This window comes from Zonotrichia leucophrys, chromosome 28 (assembly GCF_028769735.1).
Source record: "Zonotrichia leucophrys gambelii isolate GWCS_2022_RI chromosome 28, RI_Zleu_2.0, whole genome shotgun sequence".
Taxonomy (NCBI): domain Eukaryota; kingdom Metazoa; phylum Chordata; class Aves; order Passeriformes; family Passerellidae; genus Zonotrichia; species Zonotrichia leucophrys.
The window spans coordinates 539,818-563,975 of NC_088197.1; the positions used below are offsets into that span (position 1 = coordinate 539,818).

The 24,158-nt window shown below is 57.2% G+C and overlaps 1 protein-coding gene across 1 annotated transcript; it reads right to left on the bottom strand.

Moving 5' to 3' along the window:
* Positions 1 to 411: 411 nt before the first annotated feature.
* ANGPTL4 (angiopoietin like 4) lies at positions 412 to 9,005 on the bottom strand. Its single transcript, XM_064734400.1, has 7 exons — positions 8,484 to 9,005; positions 8,143 to 8,253; positions 7,529 to 7,655; positions 3,229 to 3,342; positions 3,051 to 3,146; positions 2,491 to 2,766; positions 412 to 1,940 (listed from the first exon to the last, which is right to left on the bottom strand). The coding sequence occupies exons 1-7, from the start codon at positions 9,003 to 9,005 to the stop codon at positions 1,759 to 1,761; spliced, it is 1,428 nt and encodes a 475-aa protein (XP_064590470.1). The 3' UTR covers positions 412 to 1,758.
* Between the last annotated feature and the right edge of the window lie 15,153 nt (positions 9,006 to 24,158).

Consider the following 24,158-nt stretch of genomic DNA (forward strand, 5'->3'; position numbering starts at 1 on the left):
CTGATCAGCTGACGGCCTGGATTTTCTTTGTTGGGCCTGGATTATCCAGACTTCAACCTCTGCTCATTTTCAAAGAGTTGGCACAGGCTTTTCCAGCCACCTCCAAGGAATGTCCCCTTCCTTCAAAGGTCTGCCATCAGGGAATAAGAAAACCCAACACATCAGCACTTCTTAAGAAGCTGCTGCCGCACAGTCTAATTTCCAGGAAGAAAAGAAATTAAACTTCAAGCAGATTAAAACCTGCTGCTGGGCCCTATACCAGCAATTTATCAGAGCTTCATAAGGCTACAGCTGAACACGGAGGCCAGAAGGGAGTCAAGTGCTTAGGTCACAATTCCAATAAAGTTTTCAAATGCAGACTCATCACAATGCTCCCACACACCTGCCACAGGTAAACCATCAGGAAAATAATCCAGGCAGGACACTTAAAGGCTTGTTTTTATTAAAAGACATCTTCAGAAAAGATATTTTAGTACAAAAAATGTTTAAAATACACAAACTACACTTGCTTTCCTTTCCAGCATCAACATTTATAAATTACACCACATTGTTATTAACACTGCATTTAAATATCAAAACAAATTGAAACAGAGAATTCATCAACGAGTCCAACATCCTACAAACAACTATGTACAGTATTTAGCAGCTAGGAGCTCTAGCACAGTAGTCAATATGACTTCAATAGGGCAGGATGCTTGGGAAGCCCCAAGACTGTAGCTTAGCCTGTAAGTTTTCAGGGACCTGTTTTGGCCACCTCTCCCCAGACACCCACCCCAAAGGCAGAGGTGATGCCATACACCATAGTACACAGCTAATGAAGTGTGGCTCTTGCAGAGAAACCCTGCTGTCCCCTGGCTTTGTAGTACTGGGATACACATGCAGGACAGGTCCAGTCTGTGAGGTGTCCGGTGGAAGAGGGCAGCCCCTCCTTCTGGGGCGCTGACAGTGCCAGCAAGGCTGGTGCCCCCAGGGACAGCCACTGCTCTGGGTCTGTGCTGTCCCACTGCTGTCCTACCCACCCCCAGCAGCACTGGCAGGCAGAGCTGCCCAGGACCTGGCCCCTCAGGCAACCAGCTGCAGGATCTCACCCAACAGGCTCAGAGCTGGAAGCAGTTTTCCCAGCTCCCAGCAAATTCCAGCACAGCCAGAAATACAGGTCTTCAAAGGGAAGGCAAGTGAGCCGGAGGTCTCCCCTTCTGCACAGGTCACTGTCAGCTTTCCCACCGAGCCCTGCACCTCAGGGGGCAGGGGCTGCACAGATGGAGCTGCCTGAGCTCACTGCCCCCAGCCCCTGCACAGGAAGGAGCTCCAGGGGCTCTCACAGGGGGTACCTGGGACATCATTGGGGAACAACAGTGAAAGACAGGACATAGCAAGACTCCATACCCAGTGCTGTGGTCCAGAGCAGTGAGACACTTCCTGTGCCCCTCCTGCCCCAGGCCCAGCTCATCAACACAGTACAGAAATGTTAAGACAGGATACAAAGCACCGGACAATTTGAACTTGCTGCAGCAGCACATGGCAGGTCAGAAAACCCTTGTGCATGCTCTGGAGGTGGATCTCCCTCCTGGGGCTCCTCTTCGGGTTTGGGAACTCCCATCCAGAGGTTCTGGCAATGTGGAGCTGTTTTACTTTTAGTGAGGAGCAGTGTTGTGCCTCTAAAGGGCTTCTAACCAAGGAAGGGGAGGTTGTTTTCTGTAAACACTGAGTGATGGAGCTCAGGTCCATGCTCCACAGAGAAAGTCTCAAGTAGGAACTTTAGGGCTCTGTTTCCAGTGCTGCAGGTTGGATTTTCATGATGGTTGACTTCAGGGGGTAGTACCTGCCCTTCCATGTCTTCCAGAAGATGCCCTGCTTGCGCTCGTGCCTCTGCCGTGGGATGGAGCGGAAATACTTCCCATTGAGGTTGGCATGGCCACAGGTGCTGAACCACCAGCCACCTATACGGGCAATGAAGGGACAATTTTAACTCATAGAAATTCCAGACAGAAAAAACTAGGTTCAATGCAGCTGATGCCCCTATTTCCCCCATTTTTCTAGAACTTCAGGATCTTAAAAGACCGCCTCATGTACAGCCAAGGAGTCCCATGCACAGGGAATCTCTCACAGATCTGACACGACTTCAGGCTGCGTCTGCAAATCCAGGCTGCTGCTCTTTGTGTGCAAAACCCTCTCCAAGCCTTCAGCAGCCAGGGCATGGGGGGCCTCTGCTCTGCTTGAAAAGGTTCCATGCTAAGTGGCAGACAGCAAAGCTGTTATGAGCACAGATGCTTGGGCCAAGACCTGAATCATGAACCCTCCCTCGGCTTCAGCTTCCCTCTTGGTTCCCTGCACAGTTCTTCCCAAAGAAGCAGTTGTCCCAGGGGACAAGACCAGCTCAACAGCAAAGGGTTTCTAGTGCCACAGGGTCTGGGTCCCACCAGACCACCACCAGACAGTGGAGGGCTGAAAGGGAAGTGCACATACTGGGATAGAAATCCTCAGACTGACCTGAGAGGTGTTTGGCACAGTTTGTGTCAGCTTTAAGGTCATGGTCACGGTCCCGAGTGGAGAAGGGCAGCTGCCTGAATTCCCCAATGGCGTTTTCCAGCTCTCCAGACAGAGGCCCCAGCAGGTTGAGTGTGTAGGCTGTGCTCTCACCACCCAGACTGAAGACAAATTGAACCACCTGGGAATTCCCCTCCCAGTCTTCCAGCTCAATAAGGAGATTGTACTTTCCCTCTTGGACAAGGTGATGTATCTTCTCCAGGCCCAGCCAGAAGTCACCTGAAATAAGACTCATGACTTTGGCTGCAGGGACACAAACATGCCATGAAAAGCAGAGATATGAGCAAGCTCCAGAGACCAACAGGGAAAACCTAGGATACTGCAGTGTTTGAATCATTGTCTGGCACCTGCAGGACACAATCAGGAAGATCAAGGACCCCTGCTCTGCAAGCACTGTCCCACCCTTCAGCCCACATCTGTGCTCCAGAGGCCAGCAAGGGGAATACCTTTGGCTAAGCCTCCCTCATCCCACAGTGAGAACACAGACACCACCATCCACCTACCACGAAGGTCTCCAAAGCCATTCTTGTAGGCATCCCACAGCTGGTCAAAGTCCACAGAGCCATCCAGGCGCCTCTGGATCACTGTCCAGCCACCCTCTGTGAGAAGGGAAACACAGTCACAGGGGTTGCCATTGACCAGGCCACCCTGCCAAGGGCCCGGGACGCTGCACGGCTTTACCTGCAGTCATGTCACAGTAGACTTTGAAGGGCTGAGATCCTGTGGGCTGTACCTGGAAAACGCCACTGCTTCGCTGCCCAGCCAGGAAGAGCTGGTGGCAACCCTCTGGGAGCTCTGCAGGGGAAGGAAACAGTGACTGAGGAGATGGCCACGAGCCCCAGTTCCTCAGCAGGTTGCTCCAGCACAGCCCCGGCACTTGCAGCCCTGGCCACGAGCCTGGCCAGCTGTGCTCAGCTCCGGACACGTGCTGGGGACAACGGCCCCTGACCTCAGCATCTTTAAACACTGTGACCCCACATCTTCCCTTTTATTCAAACAGAGCTCCTTGGGCTCTCATCCAAGGCAGAAGCCAGGCTTTGGGCCAGGCTAGAGTGACCTCAGCTGGAGAACAGGGCTCCCCATCAAGGAGGGACAGAGGAGTTCCCAGGTCCCTCTACACTCACAGACAGGAGTGGCCCATTTGGGGTGGGGCAATGCCCAAGTATCCCCATCCCACACGAGGCTGAAGCAGGTAAAGACGAAGTCCTGACATCAGGAAGGTGGCTGAGCATCCAGCACATGACCTCTTTCTCCCAGCAGCTGTGGTGGCCCAGACAGACCTCCTGCTGGGCAGCCTGCCACCAGCAGGCACAGCGCCAGGCTGGGGTGACCCTTTTTCCAAGATACACTGACTGAGCCAGGGAGGGCGGTGGACTCTGGGAGCCTCAGCTCATTGCAGGAACGGATTGCCCAGGGTGGAGCCACACCCTGCTTCATCCCCCTCCATCCCCAGGGGCTCCCACCGCTCCTTCTGCCTCCCAGGGACTTTGCCCAGAGCTGCCAGCAAAGCACCATTTCAACAGCTCTGATAAAAGTCCATCCAGGAACCACCACCCCCAGCACTTGGGAGAGATGAGGCAGGGGGAATCCATTACAACACCCGAGTCAAAAGGCCACAGAAGGATGTGCAGGACTTCAGCCCCAGGCTGCTGCACAGTCAAGGGGCTCTTTGTCAGCAGGGACAGGTGCCCCAGTCACCCCCAGACAAAGGGGCCCTGTTCTCCCCGGGCCAGGGCGGATGGGCTGTAGCTTTGGCTACCCTGGCTCACAGCTGCTGCCAGCGTGACCCTGACACACACAAGAAACCTCAAGACAAGCCCTGGGCTGTGCTGGGGTGCTGGCTCCGGGGGTCTCCTCGCAGTAGCTGCCCCAGGGTCAGGGCTGACACCACGATCCAGAGCACAGCAAGGAGAAGGGCTTCCTCCAACAGCTGGGGGCTCCCTGGGGCAGATAGAAGGGGGGATAAAGGGCCTTTGAACTGCCAAGAGCAAAAGCAGCCCTTGCAGAGCATCACCCCATCCCATCCTCACTGGCTGCTGGGGAGAATTTATGCTGCATTGGGGTGAAGAGCAGAGCCCAAGCTGGAGGAAAGGTCGGGGGGACCCAGGGGACAGAAAAATGACACCTGCCATCACCTTTCACCCATTTCCAACATATTCCTCTCTTTCCCTTCCTCTCTCCCCACAAAATTTCCCCTCCTTGGCAGGGGCAGCCCCTCTCCCACAGCCAGCACACCCCCAGGGCAGGACTGGTGCCACCACCAGCACACCACAGGACAAGCTGTGCCCCAGCCCTACCCTAAACCCATGACACAGGGACTGTGGGCATTGTGCATCAAGGATCAAAACTACACAGAGCCCCCCCAGCAGTGCAGAGGCTGAGTGCACCCTGGATATCCCCACCTTCTGGGTGGGGAAGGGCAAAGGCAGGGAAGCAAACCAGGCTCAGAGGAAGGAACACCACAGCCAGAGGCCCCTGCTCACAGTGCCACAGCAGGAAGGCGCTGGGCTTGCCAAGCTCCTCTTCTCCTCTCTCCACTGCATCTCCCAGCATTGGTGGGATGGCACCAGGTAGATGTTTAGTGGTCCCAGCATGCACAAGTCAATTCCATCCCTGCCTGTTTCTCATTTCTGGGCTCTGGCTGCACTCAACCCCTGTTCCCCTGGTGCCACAGGGACTCTCCAGCAGCTGAATGAAATGCAGCTGCTTGAACAGCCTCTGCCCAATCTTTTAGTTTGAGGAACATGCTTGTTAGTTCCAGTTCACATTGCACATCCAAACGGCACCAGCAGAACAAGCCTTCCTGGCTGCTCCTGTGTTTCCTTTTCCCTCCCCCTTTATTTAGCCAAGCAACACCACAAGGCTGGATCTGCCTTAGGCTCTGTGTTCACCCAACAGGATTTCCAGCCATGACACAGGGGAGGTCACTAACCTGGAATAAACACCATCCTCAGGGACGGCAGGGCATGCCCAGAGCTGCCTGCATTGCCTCCCCCTCTCCCGCCCCAAGCCAGCCCCATTATTTTGGAGTCTCAGCGCCATGGGGAGAGCCTGAGCAGGGCTCTACCTTTCCCCTACTCGGCTGGCTGCCAGCAAGCACAGGCTCTGCCCAAAGACGTGATCCTCTTTCTGCAAGCTATTAAACCTCTCACTCTCCAGGCAGCTTTGAGCCTTCAACTTTCACATGCTTGGCCCCACGCCAGTTCTGCTCTGAAAAAACTTGTGTTCACTGGATGCAAATAAAAGGGTCTTTCTGCAAGGGCTGCTGGGGGAGTTCAGCGCCGCTCCTCAGGGCTGTGCTGGCCCCGGGCTCTGCCCTACCATGGCCAGAGCCGCCAGCTCTGCCCAGCTCTGAGGGCACAGGGCCAGCCTGTGTGCTTTAACATTTGCCAGAAAAGGCACAGCCTTGCCAGCTCTGCCCAGCTCTGACAGCAGCCACAGGTCCCCTTGGGCACAGGGCCAGCCTGTGTGCTTTAAGATTTGCCAGAAAACTCTCTTGACTTGATAACGAAAGGAAGCCAATTTGTTTCCTGCCAGTGATACCAACATCAGGGATTGGGCAAGGAAAGGGGAAGCTCACAGCTGGTGGGACAGAATTGGCGTGTCCAGGGTCTTTCCATCAGGGACAGAGCAGCTCTGGAAGGTGCTGAGCTCACACAGCATCCGTGGGGGCTGTAGCTCTTGCTGCCTTCCACTATGTATCACAGACATTTCTGTAGCCAGTGTCAGCCAGTCCTACATCTGCATCAGCAAGTAGCAAAGGTCCCAGCCCTTCTCCCAGCATGACCCAAGAGTGGAATCAAGGGTTATACTTGATAACCTATAAAGGTCCCTTCCCACCCAAACTATGACACACAGTACTGCCGGCAAGTCACAAAGAAGAGCTTGCAAAAATAACAGGAGAGAGAAGTTCTGAGAGAGTTTTCTGGCTCAGAAGTGCTGCTCTGAGTAAGGTTGGCCCTGCACAGCCCCACTGAACTGCACCCTGGAAGAGTCTGAAGCCCCACATTCCACTTCTCTTCTAGTCCATGTGGACAAGCCTTTTGCTCTGCCCAACCAGCTTTCAGACACACCAGTGACAGCTCCAGGCTCCACAGACAAGTTATCATGTGTTTTCCCATAACCATCCCTGCTGGGCCAGGCCCTGAGCAGGAATTCCCCATCCTGCCTGGTTTCTGTTTCGCTCCTGCTGAAGATCCCTGAAGCAGCACAGGCAGAGGCAGCACTGTGATCTGGCTGACACAGCATGGCAGCAGCTGCTCCTGGCCAGCAACCCCTACAGGGACATCAGTTCCTGTCTGCAGGACGTGGCACAGCTGGGGACACCTGCTCTGCTGCCCTCTGCTCTGCAGGAGCCCCTCCAGTCCCGCTGCCAGGGCAGAGGATGCTCCTGGCTCTGCAGGGAACTCTCCTGCTCCAATGCACATTTCCCAGGGCTGTGAGCATCCACTGCAACTCAGCACCTCCAGCCATGGACAGTATGAGCTGAGACACTTGTGCTTCATGCATGAGCTCTGAATATGAGCCGAGAGAGAGATACACAAGCACACAGCTCTGCTCTCAGGCCAGGCCTCCCTAAACCCTACTCTCCTCCCACAGACAGCAGAGACACTTCACTGCCTGGTGTGAACAAGAGTTAACTCGAAAGAGCTGAGACCCTCCTATCCCCAGCCCACACCTGCCAGTCCTTTTTGACAAATACCTGGTCTCAGGCTTTGTCTGCTTCCCACTGCATGCCTAACAACGGGCAGCAAAAAGCCTCTTTAATCCTTAAATTCCTGCTGGACTAACACTGGCCCAGAAGACAAGGATTCTGCCTGTGCTCCAACTCCCCTCACTCTGCCATACTCCCAAGCTCCAGCTTTTCAAGCAAATCTCACATCCTGGCTCAGGACAAATGAGCCTTTTGTTTCCAAAAGGTTGCACCTGCTACAGGTTTGCTGTGGTATGGATGAGCAGAGCAGCACAAGCAGATACTCACTCTGTGTCTGCACGGGCTCCCCACTGCCATTCTGACTCTGGTTGGTGAGGTTGAGGCTTTTCTTCAGGTTTATCTTCCACTTTGGAGGCTGTGTTTTGTTGTGGTGTAGGGGAATTAGCAGATTGACCTAAAAAAGATGCACAAGTCAGAACGGTTTTATCTCAGCTTGGTTTCTATTCCATTACTCAGGGGAGTAGGTCAGCCACACACCAGCCACTCCCTGCAGCCAGAGCTGTGGCTGAACTGGCCTAGAAACCTCGAGGAACAGGAGATACCCAGTCCTGGCCAAGCCAGAAGCAATTGTGGTTTTTCACACCCATGCTAGCTAGTTCATTCTGCAGAAGAATGCAAAGGCAGAGCCCAGGGAGGCTGTTCCCACCCACCAGTCCCTGCTATTGCTCTGTGCAAACTCTCTGGAAGGGTGCAGGCTGCCACCCTCCCGCACTGAGGATCCCCTGCACCACAGGGACCGGAGCCGGGGCCCCTTTGGAGTCCCCGAGGCCGGGGAGCACCCGCACAGCCACCGGAGCTGGCACGGCAGCGGTGTCACACCGGGGCACCCACCGGGGCATGCAGGGCCAGGCTGGGGGCTGCAGCCCAGCACAGGGGCTCACCTTGCTCTGCAGGCTTTTAATCTGCAGGTTCTGCTTGTCCAGCTTGTACTGCTGCTGCTTGATTTTCTGCAGAAGCTCCTCGATCCGCAGGTTCTGAGCATCCATCAGGGACTGCGGGGGAAGAGCCAGGTGAGCCCCATCGCTCCAGGGACGGCGCTCCCGGTGCCCCCAGACCCCTCCGCTGTCCTGCCTCTGATCCCCGCCCGCCGCTCCCGATGTCCCGGGACACTCGGGTGTTTCCCGCAGAGGTTCCCGTGTCCCCTAGCGGCTCTGGGCTGTGTCCCCGCACCAGGGCTCCCCGCTGGTGCCGGTGCAGGGCCCCTGGCGCCCCCCGTGCTCACCTGCAGCGCCCCCAGGTCCCGAGCGCTCTGGTTCCCGGCCGGCCGCGCCTGCAGCGCCAGCCGGACCCGGCCCTCCAGCCGCTCCAGCCGGCCCTGGATCGCGTCCTTGTCAGCCGCCACCTCCTCCAGCCGCTGCCGCAGCGCCTCGGAGAGGTTGAGCAGCTGCCGGCCGCGGCCCTCCAGCTCCCGCACGCTGCCCCGCAGCCGCTCGCCGCGCTCCTGCGCCTCCCGCGCCTGCCGCAGCAGCCGCCCCAGGGAGCTGTTGTGGGCGCTCAGTCGCCCGCCCAGCTCCCGCAGCTGGCCCTTGGTGCGCTCCACGTGCTCCTTCAGGCCGTGCCCCAGCTGCAGCAGCCCGTGGGCCAGCACGTTCACCTCGTCCCAGGAGGCGAACTGTGCCCGCCGCTCCCGGCCGGCCCCCGCCGCCGCCGCCCGCCGCTCGGGCCCGGCTCCCGGTGCGGGCGCGGGGGCCGCGGCCAGCCCCGCCGCGCACAGCAGCAGCAGCGCCGCGCCGCCGAGCTGCATCGTGCCTGCTCCGCTCCCCGTGCCGCCGCCGCCGCCCTGCTTTTATGCCCCGGTGGCGGGGAGGGCCCCGCACCGGCCCCTCCCAGCCCACCCGGCCCCGCCGCTTTGTTCGCCCTCCCCGTCCGCCGTGCCTAAGGCCCCGTATCCGCCGCCCGTTCCCGGTCTTGTCCGCCCTCGGTCCCTGTCGCTGAGCCCTGCCTGCACCAGTCCTCATCTCTGCTCCCATCCTTATCTCCGTCTCCATTCCTGTCCTTGTCCTCGTCTCCATCCCTGTCCCCATTCCCCTCCTCATGCCATCCCCAATCCCACTTCTGTCCCCCTTCCCCTCTGCTTTCCTATCCCTAGGGGTCCCCGTTCCAATCCCTACCTTATGCCTGTCCCCTTTCCTATCCCCGTTCCCATCCCTTTCCCCATGCCCATCCCTATCCCATCCCTCCTGACTGTCCTGCCCCTCATCCTGCCCTGGGCCCCCAGATCTGACCAAGCCCCGATGGTTCCCCCAGTCCCGTGGATGCGCCCGCGTCACCCTCCGAGGCCGCGCCCCTCCGGGACGCGCTGACCCCGGGCGGGAGCACCCTGTGGCACAGAGGGACCCGTTGGCACAGGGCTCTGCTGGGGACCCTGTGGCACACAGGGACCCGGTGGCACAGAGCTCTGCTGGGGATCCTGTGGCACAGGTGGGTGCTGCCAGCCCTGGGGAGGGGACATGCTTAGAGTCAGCTCCTCTGTACACCTGAGGGAAGCAGAATGTTCACTCCTCTTAACGTTCCTGGTCTCCAAGAGCAACGAGGATGAATAGATCCATCTCTCGCTACCCTCCCCCCACAGGTTTCAATCACCCCCTGTGAAAAATGCGCATCTTATTGTATTTGTCAATGTCTTGACAACGTCTTGGTTTCTGGTACTTCCTTCTTGTTCTGCCTTTTTTCTGCTGGCTTAAAGGGATTTTCCATTCTCTGTGTTTTCTTTCCGTGAAGGAATTCCCGCACCGCGATGAGCGGCTGTCGGCTGTGCTCGGATCGGAGCAGATGGAGCCCTTCTGCTCCCTCCCCACGGGGCGCTGCCTCCCGCTGCCCCAGCGCTCCATCCCTGCCCTGCGCGCAGCCTCGGGCAGGAGCTGCCTCTCCTCCCGCTCTGCATCTCGGAGCCAAATCCGAGCGAGCTTCCCCCGCTCCCGGCTCTGGCCGATGTGAGCCCCCTGGGCCCGGGGCTGCAGCCCCCGGTTCCCGGGCCGAGTTCCACTCCAGCCCTCAGCACTTCTGCCTCCATCCCAGCGCTGCTGCTCAGAGCCTGAGCTCAGGCCCCGGGGAAAGGCTTTTCAGCTTGCCCCAAAAGGCCTGGCAGGAGAATTTCTCTTTCCGACATCTCCAAGTATTTCTCAGGCTGATGCTGTCCGAAGGGTGAGCGAGAGGCTTCAGAAAACACACTCAGCAGCAACAGCTCAGGGTGGAGTCGCAGAGGTTAAAGAGGAATTTCAGAAATTCCAGCAGGCACACACTCCAGAGAGTCCCAAGCCCCCTCCCCAGCCACTGTTTTCACATTTATTTCATGGTCAGAAGGAATTTTTCAAGTGAGGGAAGAGGAAAAAAACCCCAGGTATGAAACACTGCAGGAGAAAAAGAAAATAAAAATGTGAACAACTTCTTTCAAAATCTTTGTGCTTTTGGGGTCTCCCTTTGTGCTCTCCCTAGCACTGTTGCTAGAGAGGAGCTGGGGACATAGAGGTGGTGGTGGGGAGGGGGATCCATTGCCCCCCTCCAACAGCCTTCTCTGCTGGCCTGTGCCCCCTTGCCCTCAGGCCATGGCCCCCCTGCCAAGGACAGATCTGCCACCATACCCACCACCCCTGAGTGCTGTTGGGGCTGCCAAAAATTCCCAGATGGAATCTGAAAAATGAAAATTCTCCTTTTCAGCTTGTATTGCTGGTTTTGGCATCCCAGGAGGGAGCAAGCTGGCAGGAGTGATGCCTGGGGTTGGAGCACTTGGCACCCCAAGAGCCCTCTGGACTGGAAAACACCAACCCTTGAGTCACTGGGACAAACAGGGAAGCACAGTTTCATGTGTTGGCTGTTGCTGTGGGTTAAGACGTCAGGCAGAATGAATCCTGTGTGAGCTCTGCTCCCTCCCACCATTACCCAACGCTGCAGCTTGTCCTGGGAAACCACGGGGTTACTCCGAGTGCTGCAGCAGACATGTTTCCACTGGTTCTTTTCTGCAGTGGCAGCAGAGAGGGAACGTGAGAAGCCAAGGCCTGTTGAGAAGCCACATGATTTATGTGTTTTCCTTTGGCTTTGTTTTCCTATTGCAACTTCTCAAATTTGCCCTGAGAAATACACATTTTTAAGGTACACAGTGCAAAGCCCCCAGAGGCCATGAGCTGCCTCAGGCTAGGAATGACCACAGAGCTGATGGGAAGGTGCTCTCCACAGAGCCAGGTGGTCTCAAGTTTAAATGGAGCTTACAAGGGCCTGGCCAGCAGAGTGTGAGCTCCTGGGGCATTTCTCCATGCCCTGCTCTGTCCTCTGTGGGAAAGAGCTGTGGTCAAAATCTCTGCAGGGTCCCAACTGCCCAGCTTGGCTTGGGGCCAGGGAAGGATTGAGGTTTGGTCCCAGGGGATGAAGGACTCTGTCCCCTGCGCAGGTCCTCAGGAGGGACCCCAAGAGGACACTGCCTCAGCCCAGGGCCTTGGGACCCAGAGCAGCACAGGGACCAGCAGGGCATAGCAATGGCTCTCAGGGCTCCCTGTGGGTGTCTGGGGTCAGCCCTTGGGCAGGGAACAGCAGAATCCAGAGGAGGTTGTTTTCTGTGGAGATTCTCTCAGGAACCAAGGGATGCTCCCAACCCCATCCTCCAATCCCTATCCTTATTCCTGTCACTATATCCATCCCTAGCCCTTCTTCCATGCAGTCCCACCAGCTCAGACAGCCAGGAAAGGCAGCATCACCAGCACACTTCACAGCAGCTCCTTCAAACAGCCCCCACATACGTGGTGAACCCCCCATCCCCATCCTGTGCCTGTCAGGCTGGGAGCCCTGGGCTGTGGGCAGTGTCTTTGTTCCCTGCCTTTCCCCACCCCGCTCCTTCCCAGGCTGACCTGGCAGGTCACTGTGTGAAAGTTCAGCCTGGTCTGAGCTCACACGAATTCCTGCAGCTGCTCAGCCCCAAATCTCATCACCAGGAGGGAGGGCTGGATGATTTACAGGAAGGTTGCTCACAGCGCTGCTTTGTTGTTGGAAATTGCAGACGTAAGGGAGACTCCAGAGAGAGGGAGTAGGATGTGTGAAATACATCATCACAGCTTCAAGGATAAATTTAGGCTTTCCAGAGGAACCTAATTCTGATTCAGCAGAGGCCGGGAAGAATCCAGCACGGATTTCCCAGTGCCTCCCCCCTGGGCACAGCAGCACGTCCCACCCAGACAGGCACTGGCAGCACTCCAGGGCACGGGGGTTACCCCATCTCCCTCAGTCTCTGCTCACACCTGGTCCTGCCAGGGTTCATCCATGGCCACCCTGGTCTGGCCCAGCTTGCTGAATCCCCACCCTGGAGCTTTGTCACTCCCCACTGTGGAGAAGGGCCAGGTGGCTCCTGCCACCTGCCCAGGCTGGTTGTACCCCAACCCTCACTGCCCCAGGGGACAGCAGGGTGGCACAGCCTGCCAGAGCACAGCCTCATCCTTTCCCAGGCTGGGAGCAGCCCCTCACCCTGTCAGAGGACACCCAAAACTTCTGCTCTCGGCTGCTTCTTGAGCAGAGGTGAATTTCCAAGCAGGGTCAGTCAGAAAGAGGGAAAATTGGCCACAGCCATCCACGCCAGTGAGAAGCATCTCCATGGGAGCTCAGCCATGCCCTGGGCTCCAGCCCTACCCTGCCTCCCCTGGCTTTCCCTGCCAGAACAGGGCAGCCCTGGGTAAGCCCTGGCAGCCCAAGGGAGGCAAGATGTTGTTACCCAGGTTGCTATATCTTCAGAGGTTACAGAGGATGGGTGAGGGCTGCAGCCACACTGGGGCTCCTCTCACCTGGTCCTGGGGCCTGTTAGCCCAGAGCAGGGAGACCCATTTTCATGTTTGAAAAGCTGACATGAAAGGCCGGCAGTGCTCTCATTCCAAGCAGTCTCCTTATTTTCCTGGCGAGCCTGGATGAATGTTATGCAAAGCTTCACTCCCCTTTATTCTTCCTGCCATCCTGGGCTCTGTGGGGAGCACTGGGGTTACTGTGCAGAAGGTCACACATGCCAGAAGGCAGGAAACCAGAGGGCTTGGGGTAACGTGGGAGGCTTTGCAGCCAGAGAAATCTGACCCTTATTTTTTACAGTCATCTCTTGGTTTAACAAACACGCGTTTCACATTAGGGGCTCTGGCTGGCTGATCTTGCAGCTGCGGGCTCGGGGAGCTCCAGGTTCCTGGGGATGAGGCTGCCCAGGTTCGTGGGCATGAAGCTGCTCCTTGGCATACTCAATCTGCTCACAGGCCCATGTGGGAAGGTCTGGACCACAGGGACCAGGCTCTGCTCTCCTTGTGTGACAATGGTGGCTTCTATTTTATCAGCAGCCTTTGGCCAATGACAGACAATGGGTTGGGCAGAGCCTTTGGTGGGCCTGAGGATGACAGGGGATTTCTCCAGTATTTTCTGAATATCCTTTCATTTCATTTGTGGTTTCTGAAAGAAGCCCAGAGCCACTGGAAGGAGAGAGCTGCTGTGTCAAGCACAAGCAAAGCCCACAGAGTTTATCCCCAGCCCTGTTGTCACTCCTGGGCACCCATCTCCTGCTCTGTGAGGGGGACAGAGGCAGCTCTGGCACTGCTCGGCCTTTATCAGGCAGTGTCTGCTGGTGGCCGTGACCGCTGTGTGCTCTGGCACAGCCCCTCTCGGGCTGCTCCTGACGCAACCACGCGGCTTTTTTTGGCTGCGCTGGTAAACACCCGCCAGGTCACCTCTGCTGCCCAGGAAAGGCTTGGGCTGTCCCAGCACAGCCACGATGGGAGCCCTGGGGATGTTCCCTCCTGTCCCGCACTGTGCTGGGATGGGTAAGAGCTCTGTGGCCTCCTCACCCACAGCCAGCAGCAGCCACATCCACAAGGGCTCTGCTGGATCTCTGCCTGTCCCCATGGCCACAGCTGCTTTTCCTCCTGGGAAGAGACTTGCAGGAAAGCGCAGCAGAGCTTTATGCGGGAGGATGACAGGGAAGTACACAAATTTTGAGGTACCGTCCTGAAAACCCCAGCTGGGCATCAAACCTCTTCCTGCTCGTGTCCCTGCTCGGTTTGTGGCTGTGGCAAGGTGCAGCTCGGGTTCCTGCTCTGGCTCTGCTGGCCGGGAGAGGCAGGGCCATGCCTGCAGGGACTGGGGATGTCTCCCCACCTCTCCAGCTGCGTCCAGCTGCATGCTCAGCTCCCTGTCAGCCTGTCCGGGAGCAGCAGCCTCGGGCTGCAGCTGGGAATTGGGATATTTCCTGCTGTAAAAGTAAAGGGAAGAGTCTGCAGCGTGGGGAGCAAAAAAAGTGATGAAAACAAGTCTTGTCTTCTGCATGCATTTTCCAAACAGAAATATATCTTAACCTTTAGTCATGATTTTCCTGCATTTTCATGCTCAGATTCTGGATTTTTCTAGATATTTACACCCTACCTCACAGCACATACAGGCATTAGGAGGAGAAAAAACCTGTGAAAACCTGAAAAGAAACAGATAAAAATGCCCCAGAGCATCAAGAACCCCAGCAGCCCCTTTCCCACCCCCTCACTGGTGAAACACTGACAGTGGCTGGGGAAGATCCAGATCCCCAGCAGGGCTGGGAGAGAAGAGCCGGCCCCATTCCAGCCCTGGCTCTTTCCTGCTCTGACAGGGACTTTGGCTGATTCTTGGATTCCTAAACTGATTTTTTGCTGCCCATGGGGTGGATCTGAGCTCTCCCCAGAACAGCAGCACTGTCCCTGCTGCAGGGCTTGGCCTCCCAAGAGGGGTGGCCCAGCACCCAGCACTGAGATACATCCCTGGGGCATCCTACACCCAGAACCAACCACCCCACAGCCAGAATCCATCCCCAGCACTGAGATACATCCCTGAGGCATCCTACACCCAGAACCAACCACCCCAGCACACAGCACCCACAGACACTGCCTGGGGCATCCCACACTTGGAACCCAGCATTCACCAGTACCTCTGCAGGGGCATCCTACCCCCAGCTTTCCTCACCCTCAGGTCAGAGAGGAGCGTGTGCCATGCAGTGGTTCTGCTGGGACAGGGCAGGGACAGGGCAGCATCTGTTTAGTTTGAGCTTCTTAGAAAAAGAAAAGCTGCGTGGTTTCTAACTGGCACACAGGTATTTCCATTGCCAGGACTTTGCTCGGCGCTGTAAGAAACCTGATGCAGGTCCAAGTCTGTGCCTGAGCTTTGAGCTTGGATGCTGCTGTGGAACCACCTCACTCAGCCAGAGCTGAGCACGTGCCCTTGGGAGGTGCTCAGGTTTGACATCTGGTGATCCTCCATGCAAGGAAATTCAAACACCTGGAGAAAAAGGTCCTGGTTGACAAGAATGCAGCTACACACTCAGGGAGCCTGGAAACTGTTTCCCCATTGCAAAGTGCAGAGAAAAGGCAAATTCTGAGTCCAAGAAAAACCTCAAATCATAAAAAAGGAGTCCAAAATGTGGAGTTTCCTGTCAGTCAGAGTGGCTGAGGTTGCCATGATGATGAGCTGGCAGTGATCACCTGAGAGCATGGAGCATCCTGGCTCCTTCATTCCAGCTGGAAATTGGGATTTGTGTTGTGGAGTGTCACTTTTAATGGTGGTTTTGTGGTACCCTCTTGCTAAATGGACATTTCCAAAGCCACCAGATCAGTGTCCTCGACTCGGCAGAAACTCTCTTGGGAGAAACTCTCTGGGGAGAGGAAGGTCAGGGTGCAGAGGGCTGGTCCCCAGTGCCCCAGAGAGCTTCCCCAGGGCCCTTGCCCATGAGGTGTGAGTGGCCCCAGGCAAGTCCTCCTGGATGCCTTTCCATGCGTTTCTTTCACCAAGAGTCCCCCTGGACCAACCAGAGAAAGCCCACCAGCAGTTTCTGGTACAGGCTCCTTCTCCTGGTGTGAGGCTCCCCAGGAACATCCTGTCCCCAGCCTCCCCCCGGACCCTGCAGGAAATGTGGATATCAACAGGAGTGTGCTACGGCAGCAAGGCTGGAGCTTCCTGTGCCTCAGGGCTGCCCTCAGCACCCTGGGGCTGGGGCAGTTTGTGGGGTGTTCCAGCAGCCATGGCATCACCAGCAGCAGGCTCAGCCCTCAGAGCTGGAGCTGGGCTGGGCTGTCCCAGCCTCACCCGGCTGCAGATCCAGGGGCTCCCAGGCACACAGGACAGCCTGGCAGGGCTGGGAGCTGCTGGCACTCGCTGCTCTCCGTTCCATGGATCTCACAGGGACTTTCTGGGGAAGAGCCTCAGCACAGCCTCAGGGCTTTGGTGAAGCCCAGCTGTGCAGCCGGTGCAGGCAGTGCTCCTTTGCACAACCACATCCTGTAAATGTTTGCATCTCCCACTCAGAGCTCCTGGGGATGATTCTGTGGGACATCAGCAGGACCAGGTAGGAGGGACACTGTCCTCCTGGCTTCTTCCCCAGGATGGTTTCTTCCTCTCTCCCAAACCTTTCTAACACCCTGAGGTGGTGCGAGGGATGGGACTCTTCCTGGCTCTGCATCTTCTTTATCCTTGGACTTCAGGACATTTAGCAAAAATAGCTGTCAGAAAGGGGAAAGTGACCTTTGCCATTTGAATAACTGTTTGCTGTGTCAGCACAGGCACAGAGTGTTTGGGGGGTTTGTGCAAAGTTCCAGCAGCTCTGAGCCAGGGCCAGGACGTTTTTGCCTCTCTGTTTGGCAGCCGTGAATAACACCGGGAATGCGGCCTCATAATCCCTGCTCAGGGAGACACCTGGGAGAGGAGGTGCCTTCCAGGGAATGTGAGTGCTGACTGTAGGATTCCCTGTGTGTCTCCATGCCAAAAACGCTCCCCTGACTTGTTGACCCACCATGGGATGGGAGAGGATAGAATGGGATGGAAGGAATGGAAGGGGCAAGCTTCAGGGGGGGACGGGATAACTAAGGCTGAAGGCATGGAATGGGAAAGGCTGCAGGAATGGGAATGGGCTCAGGAATGCCACAGGGTGTTTGGGATTTAGTACCAAATCCTCACTCCATGAAAGTCTTTTGAACACACAAACCCAAAAGCTGAAGACCTGTCTCACTGCCTTCTTGGTTCAGTCCAAGGGCTCAATCTCCTCTGCCAGGGGGGCACCCAGTGAGTCTCCTGGGGAGCTGGGAGCCCGTCTGGGGGCACAGAGAGCCAAGGCCAAGGCAGCTGAGCTGGATCCCTGGGTGGGAGGCCCTGAGCACCCTCAGAGTGCTGCGGGTGAGGGTGCAGAGCCGAGAGTTGCCCGCGAGTGACCGGGCCCACACCTGCCCCCGTGGCCTTTCCGCCTGCCTTGGAAACCCAGCCCAGAGAGTGAAATTAGAACCAATTAAACATTAAGCTTGGCTCAGGCTCAAATCAAACTTTCTACCAATTTTAGCTGCTTGTTGCTCTGGACACAGCATGCGCTGGAGTTCAAGTGACGCAACGCAGAGGGGATTTCTGCCGGCGTGGGGCTCGGGGCCAGCAATGGACACCAGGGCTGCCAGTGGCTGCAGCAGAGCAAGCTGGGGTTGGAACCAAAGCACAGAGAGGGCAGGACCCTCAGCACCTGATGTATCATTTGAAAATTTGCATCTTTCTGCTCTTAGATTCATTCTTGCTTAATTAATTCTTATCCCCTTCCAGAGGCAAAAGGAGCTTTGGAACCAAGAAGAGAAACAAGACATTGATTAAATCTTCCAGCAAGGGCCCTCCTCACCCTCCCATGAAGGAGGGGTGCCCAAGGTCCCCACACAGCCTCTGATGCCGTGTGGGGTGGGCTGGGTTTGATGGCCAGGCTGTCACCCTGCAGAGCTCCCACAGCCACCTTGGCCACCCCAAGCACGGACTGATGGCAGCACAGCTTGGCCAAAGCAAACAAGGGTGGGGTCAGGAGCAAGGACAGCGGATGGCGGTGGCACCACCCCCCAGCCGCCCCTGACAGGGTGATCCAGGGGCCATGGGCCCTTGGCAGCACCAGCGGGTGCCAGCTGGCAGCAGCCCTGCAGCAAACCCATCACCACCTTTACTGTGCCTGGAAAAGAAGGAAACCCCCGCTGTAAAGGCATTTCCCATCTGGGGGGTGCAGGCAGGATGAGACCAGGTGATGTCACAGGGGTCTCTCACTGTCCTGCAAACCGTCCCCAGCTGATCTCAGAGTAACACAGTCCTGGCAGGCTCAGAGAGACCCTGTCCCAGTGCCATGCTGTGGCACTAAACCCTGCTGGGTGGACAGCAAGCGACCAAGTGAGCCACCAGGCCATCTGTCACCTGAGGCATGCCACAGCCAAAAGAGAAATTAAGCCCCCAGTTACCCACCACAGCAGCACTTTAATGCAGAGAAGTGGGAGATTTCAGGTTCTGCAAGGCCCATGACCAGTGACTCTGTCCTCTCTGATTTCACTTGGAAGGGACTTGGAGAAGGCAAGATGCCATTGTGATGGGCAGTGATCTAAGAGCCAGGGACAGCTGCTGGGCTTGGGGCAGATGGGGCACAGCTGGGGCACAGCTGCTCACCCCAACCCACACCTTTGGGTGCCCTGTGTGGAGATGGGCACGAGCAGCCACGTGGGACTGAGCCGTGTCCTTGCCCATGGCACCAACGGGGTCACCCTGCTGTGCTCTGAGTGCCTGGGGTCCCAGACATGGTCACAGCACCTCAGACGGCTGCTGGGGAGGCAGCTGCCAGCCCTCATTTGTGTTTCCCTGACAATATTCCCCATAACTGACTGAACAAATCATGCAGGGCTGTAAGAGCTCCCTAATTAACACAGTTATTATTAGCAATGTCAGGACAGGTTTGAAAAAGGCAAGTTCAGAGTCCCTGTGCCTGAGAGCAAATCCCAGATGACAGTAGCGTCCTCTCTGTCACTTGGGACTGCATCTGAGCAGGGGGAGCAAGGACATCCCCGGTGCCAGATGGGCTGGATGGGCTGCCCAGGCACTGGGCCAGGCATGGGAGCTCTGCACAGGATGAGGGGGGTCGTGTTGTTGCCAGAAACTGCTCTTGGCTCATACCCAGGCAAATCCTAAGGGAATTGGGACCTTCATTACTCAGGCCAAGACTCTTGGTGCTGCCAGCAGCTGGGTGTGGAGGGGGAGCAAGCTGAGAGGGTTCTGCTGGGTGCAGGGAAGTGCTGCCCATCCTGCAGGGCTGCCTCCTCCCCAGACCCCAGACTGCCCCAGCCTGGTGGCTCTGGCGCTCTGTGCCGTATGTAGGGCAGCCCCGGGGTGCCTGCAGCAGCTTGTGCACTGCCAGGGCTCCTGCTGCTCCTGCTCCCCATGGAGTGCTTGGAGAGGTGCCTAATTCATCCTTTCAGAGCAGAGATAAGATGGATTAAGGCCTGCTGAACGGTTGCCAAAAGAATCGCCATTAGGCCCCGGAGAGCTTAATCTCCACGAGACTAAAAGCAGACAGGCTGCACCCACAGCCAGTCCTGTCTGCCAGGGGATAAACACCCAGTGCAGGATTTCAGGGAAACCTTTGGAGGCTGGAACACATCCCAAAGGATACATGCTGTCCTGAGTGCCCAAGGCTGGGTGCTGGATCCCACACTTCCCCCAGCTCCCAGGGGAAGTGGATGAGTGAAAGCACAGGGCTGTGTTGGCCCCTGGAGCCTCAGACACCTCTGTGCCTTGACTCATCCTTTCCATGAGCTTGTCTCCAAGGCTCCTCCATCCTGGAGCGTTATCTCCTGCAGATTAGCTCCCCAGAGCTGTCCTTGCCCGTGTGCTTCTCAGCTGACTCACTTTTGTTATTTCCTGTCCCTATCTCTGATTTCCTTTGCTGTCCTCACACTACCATTCCCCAAGGTCCAGCTCCTCTCCAGGTACCCCTGACCTCTCTGCTGACATGTTCCCCAGCCTCCAGGCTGATTTCAGGCTGTAATAATGTCCCTTTCCATGGAGTCACAGCATGGAGGGGATAGAGTTCCCTCTCTCTTCCCATGGTGACAGACAGCCTGAATTTTCCCCCTTGCAACCTGCCTGGGACACATCCACAGCCCTGTGTGGTCAGCGCTGTGCCCAGCATGACCATCACAGCTTGGCTAAGGCAGTGCCAGTCTGGTGTCTCATCCTTGCCTGGGAGGAAGTGCTGAGCCTGGCCTGGGGGTTTGGACCTCTCTGGAGAGCCAGGCCAAGCAGGGCAGGGCTTGCATTGCAGTCAAACCCTGGTGGTCAGGACGCTGTGCCAGGTGCCAACTAGCCAAGGGATCTGACCCCACTGGCTTTACACCACAGCCAACGTGTCTCAGGGCTGGAGACAGGGAGAATGGGCCCCATCAACTGCAGCCTGTACAGATCTCTGCCTATCTGGCCATCCCACAAACAGGGATCTTGAGCTCATTCTTCTGCCAGACCCTGGAAAGAGGCAAGGCACTGGCAGCATGCCAGGGCAGTGTTTGTGACAGCAGCTTTGGGGCTCATCACACCTCGTCCCTGAAAAACACTGACATCCCCAGTGCCATTGTCTCTGGACTTTTGTTGACAGGAGAGGTCTCACAGGTGTCCCTCTCTTGCCAGCATTGTGTGAGGAAGTCTGGCTGCATTAAAGCACAGCCCCTAAAACCTCCAGCCCCAGCCCTGAGGCCTTCCCTCCAGGGTTCCCCTAACTCCCAGCTCCTTTCATACAGGTAAGAAACCCTTCAACTTCACTGCTGTCTCCCCTGCCTTTCCACTGCCATCCTCGGCCCTTCCTTACCTGTGCCCTCCCCTTGCAGCCCCCAGGATGGCACCTGCCCGTGGCCATGGAGTAGATGGAGGCTGGGCATAGCTCTCCCCTCTGCAGTGGCATGATGCAAGCTGTGCTGGTGGCGGTGACACACTGTCCCAGCAAACAAATACAGCCCGGCCCCGGTGCCATTGCAGCAGTGCCAGGGACAGCCCCGGTGCCATTGCAGCAGCCCCGGTGCCAGGGACAGCCCCGGTGCCATTGCAGCAGCCCCACAGCAGGGACAGCCCCGGTGTCATTGCAGCAGCCCCGGTGCCAGGGACAGCCCCGGTGCCATTGCAGCAGCCCGACAGCAGGGACAGCCCCGGTGTCATTGCAGCAGCCCCAGTGCCAGGGACAGCCCCGGTGCCATTGCAGCAGCCCCACAGCAGGGACAGCCCCGGTGTCATTGCAGCAGCCCCGGTGCCAGGGACAGCCCCGGTGTCATTGCAGCAGCCCCAGTGCCAGGGACAGCCCCGCGGTGTCTGCTACAGCCCGGGTCTTGCAGGGAGAGCTGCTCTGCTGCAAACACCGTCCCTGCACCCTCAGGGATGATCTCTGACTGGGCTGTGGCTGCCCAGACCAAGGCAGGACACAAGTGACCTGCGTCCTGAGCAGTCTCCATTCCCGACAGCGGGATGAGCTCAGCTCTGTGCTGTCCCTGCCCCTTGCCTGTCTCTGCCCCTGCTCTGCCCTGTCTCCCCTCTGCCCCCAGGGCTGAGCAGGGCTGTTGGGGACATGGAGCCCTCAGCTGATCCCCTGGGGGCCTTTTGGAGCTGCCCCTGAGCTCCCTGTGGGCACAGCAGGCACGGCAGAAGGGCCTGAGGTCTCGTCCATGAGGTCCGTGTGGGCCCCGGCTCTGGGACCCTCACAAATCAAGGGATGAGCTGAGGCACCAGCACGGCTCAGAGCAGGAGCTGAGGGCACCGGCTGTCCCCGAGGGTGACACAGGGACTGCCACGGCTGGAGGCACCTCCCTGGAGCCCAGAGGGGCAGCGGCACGGCAGGGTGAGCGGTGATGGGCAGATGGAGGTGAGGGTTGAGCCGTGCTGGGGACACTGAGCCTTCCCCACGCTCCCTTGATGTAATATTTGTGGGAGCAGTGTGTTCCAGCAGTGCCATAAACACAGAGAAGCAATAAACTTGTCTTTATCTGCCTGTGGAGCCTTGGGACCATCTAAATTAGGAAACAAAGGAAGAAACAACAACTCCAAAGGGCTTTTTGCTAGCTGAGCTGAAAATAGAGCAGAAGCCGGGAGGGGGAAGTTCAGCCCAAACAGGGGCATGGGGGAGCTGGGAAAACTCAGCTGGCCCCAGTGCCACCCCCACCCTGGCCCAGAGCCTGGGAACAGCCTCAGGCCACTGTCCCTGGGCACAGGGGGTGATGGTGGCAGCACTGCTCCCCCAAGGGTGGCAAAGGATGCTCAGCCAGGCTCAGGGCTCCAGCATGGTCTGTGTGACAACACACAGCCTGTACCTGTGCCCTGCCTTTGGGCACCCTGCCTGCAGCTGTGTCCTCTCCTGGACCCTTCACAGTCCCTCCCTGTGCTGATCCTCCAGCGGGGCAGTGCCATTGCTGCAGGAGCCACACTTGTGTCACAGTCCATTCTGTAAGGCACTGACCTCACCCTGGCTTGGCCCAGCACTGTCCTCACATGGGCAGGAGCTGATCCCCAATGCTCTGAACCTTGGCCCAGCACTCGGTATTTCCTGGGCATGGACAGTGTCAGCTCATTCAAAATTAACTATTCTGGGTCATCTTCCTCACAGAAGACAATAACATTCCTAAAATTAGGGTCTCACCCAGGGATGATTGTGAAGGCAGGTTTGCATTCAGATTTACCCAGCCCCTCAGCAGGCTAGTACTCTTCTCACCCCTATGGTCCCCAAACTGTAAAGTTTTATGGTACTGTCATCACCCATCACCAGCTTTTTGCCACCCATGACCAACCCCTCACCATCTGCTGCCACCCATCCCATATCCATTCCATATCCATCCCCATTCCCCCCAACACATCACCACCCACCACTGACCCACTGCCACCCCTCACCAAGGAGTCACCCCCATCACTAACCCAGCACCAGCCAGCACCATCCACCAAACCATCACTGGCCCTTGCCCACTCATTCCCAGTAAGTGCCACCCACCCTCCATGGGCAGCAGACACAGCCCCTGTGGTGATGGTAAGGTGTGGTCTGACCCTCATGGGGGGCTGTGGGGACAGTGCTTGTCTGTGAAGGTGAAGCACTGGTGGCAGTGAGCTCTGGGGTCAGCTCTGCCAGCCCCCAGGGCTTCTTGGGCTCTCAGATCACAGCTCGTGTTATGAAAAGCATAAATTATTAATTGCAGCTAAGAAGAGAAAGGCTGTGAGCTGCTGCCTGCTCAGAGCTGCTGCTCATCTCTGGGCTCTGCCCGTTTAAAGCAGGTCTCACATTTATATTTCATGAGTGTGTCCCTCAGCAGCAGTTTTACAGTGAAAGGAAGGAGCAAAGCATGCTCTGCACAGAGCCTCCTCCATCCCAGCCAGAGCCCTGTGCTGCTGCACAGGAAAACCCTCCCAGGCACTGAATCCTGCTTTCTCAGAAAATTTGGGACAAACCGTTAGGGCTTGTCCTGTGCTTTGGAGGCAGGTGTGCCACAGGCAGGCTGGCACAAGCCATCCCTGTTGAGGTGGGTGCTGGGAGCACACAGAAAGCTCAGCTCCATGGAGGTTGTCTCAGCCTGGAAGGCTTGTCTGGTCCTGAGCCCCAGCTGCTGGCCCATCAGAGCAAATTCACATCACAGCTCATTAAAAATCTGGGGCTCAGTCCAGGCACCCACCCCAGACAAATGCAGTGGAGGCGGGTGAACCCCCACAGCCCCAGCACTGGGGGGCACCCTGCAAAGACCTGTCCTGCAGAAACACCTCCTTGGCTCAGTGCTTTGGGCACCTGCCAGGTGACTGGCCTGGCACCTTTGTCTGCTGGCTGGGGTGGTTTGGGGTGCTGGCATGGTGACCTGGGTGCCTGCATTGACTAGCTGGGTTTGTGCCCCACGCAGCTCCCAGCAGGAGCCCCCCAGCACCTAGAGTGGCCATCTCCCGTGGGCGGCTGTCAGCTCGGGCTCAGCTCTGCCATCACCTGCTCTCAGGAGCCTGTCTGCTTGTTTGTTCTTGCCTGAGCCCATTAATTAACCTGAATTAAAGCATCATTTGAGCTGACAGTGCTGGGCTTCCTTGCGGCAAGGATGTTCATTGCGATTACCACCTGGGCAAGGAAATTACAGGAAAATTCCTGCGCTGCCAAGGTCTG

Bases quoted from the DNA above. Each gene is read 5' to 3' on its own strand.
- ANGPTL4 (XM_064734400.1), bottom strand. From the start codon at position 9,005: ATGCAGCTCGGCGGCGCGGCGCTGCTGCTGCTGTGCGCGGCGGGGCTG. The intron at 7,656-8,142 runs GTGAGCCCCTGT...CATCTTTTTTAG, and splicing joins TTAAAAGCCTGCAGAGCAAG to GTCAATCTGCTAATTCCCCT. The intron at 3,343-7,528 runs GTGAGTATCTGC...CTTCCCCTGCAG, and splicing joins GGAGCCCGTGCAGACACAGA to AGCTCCCAGAGGGTTGCCAC.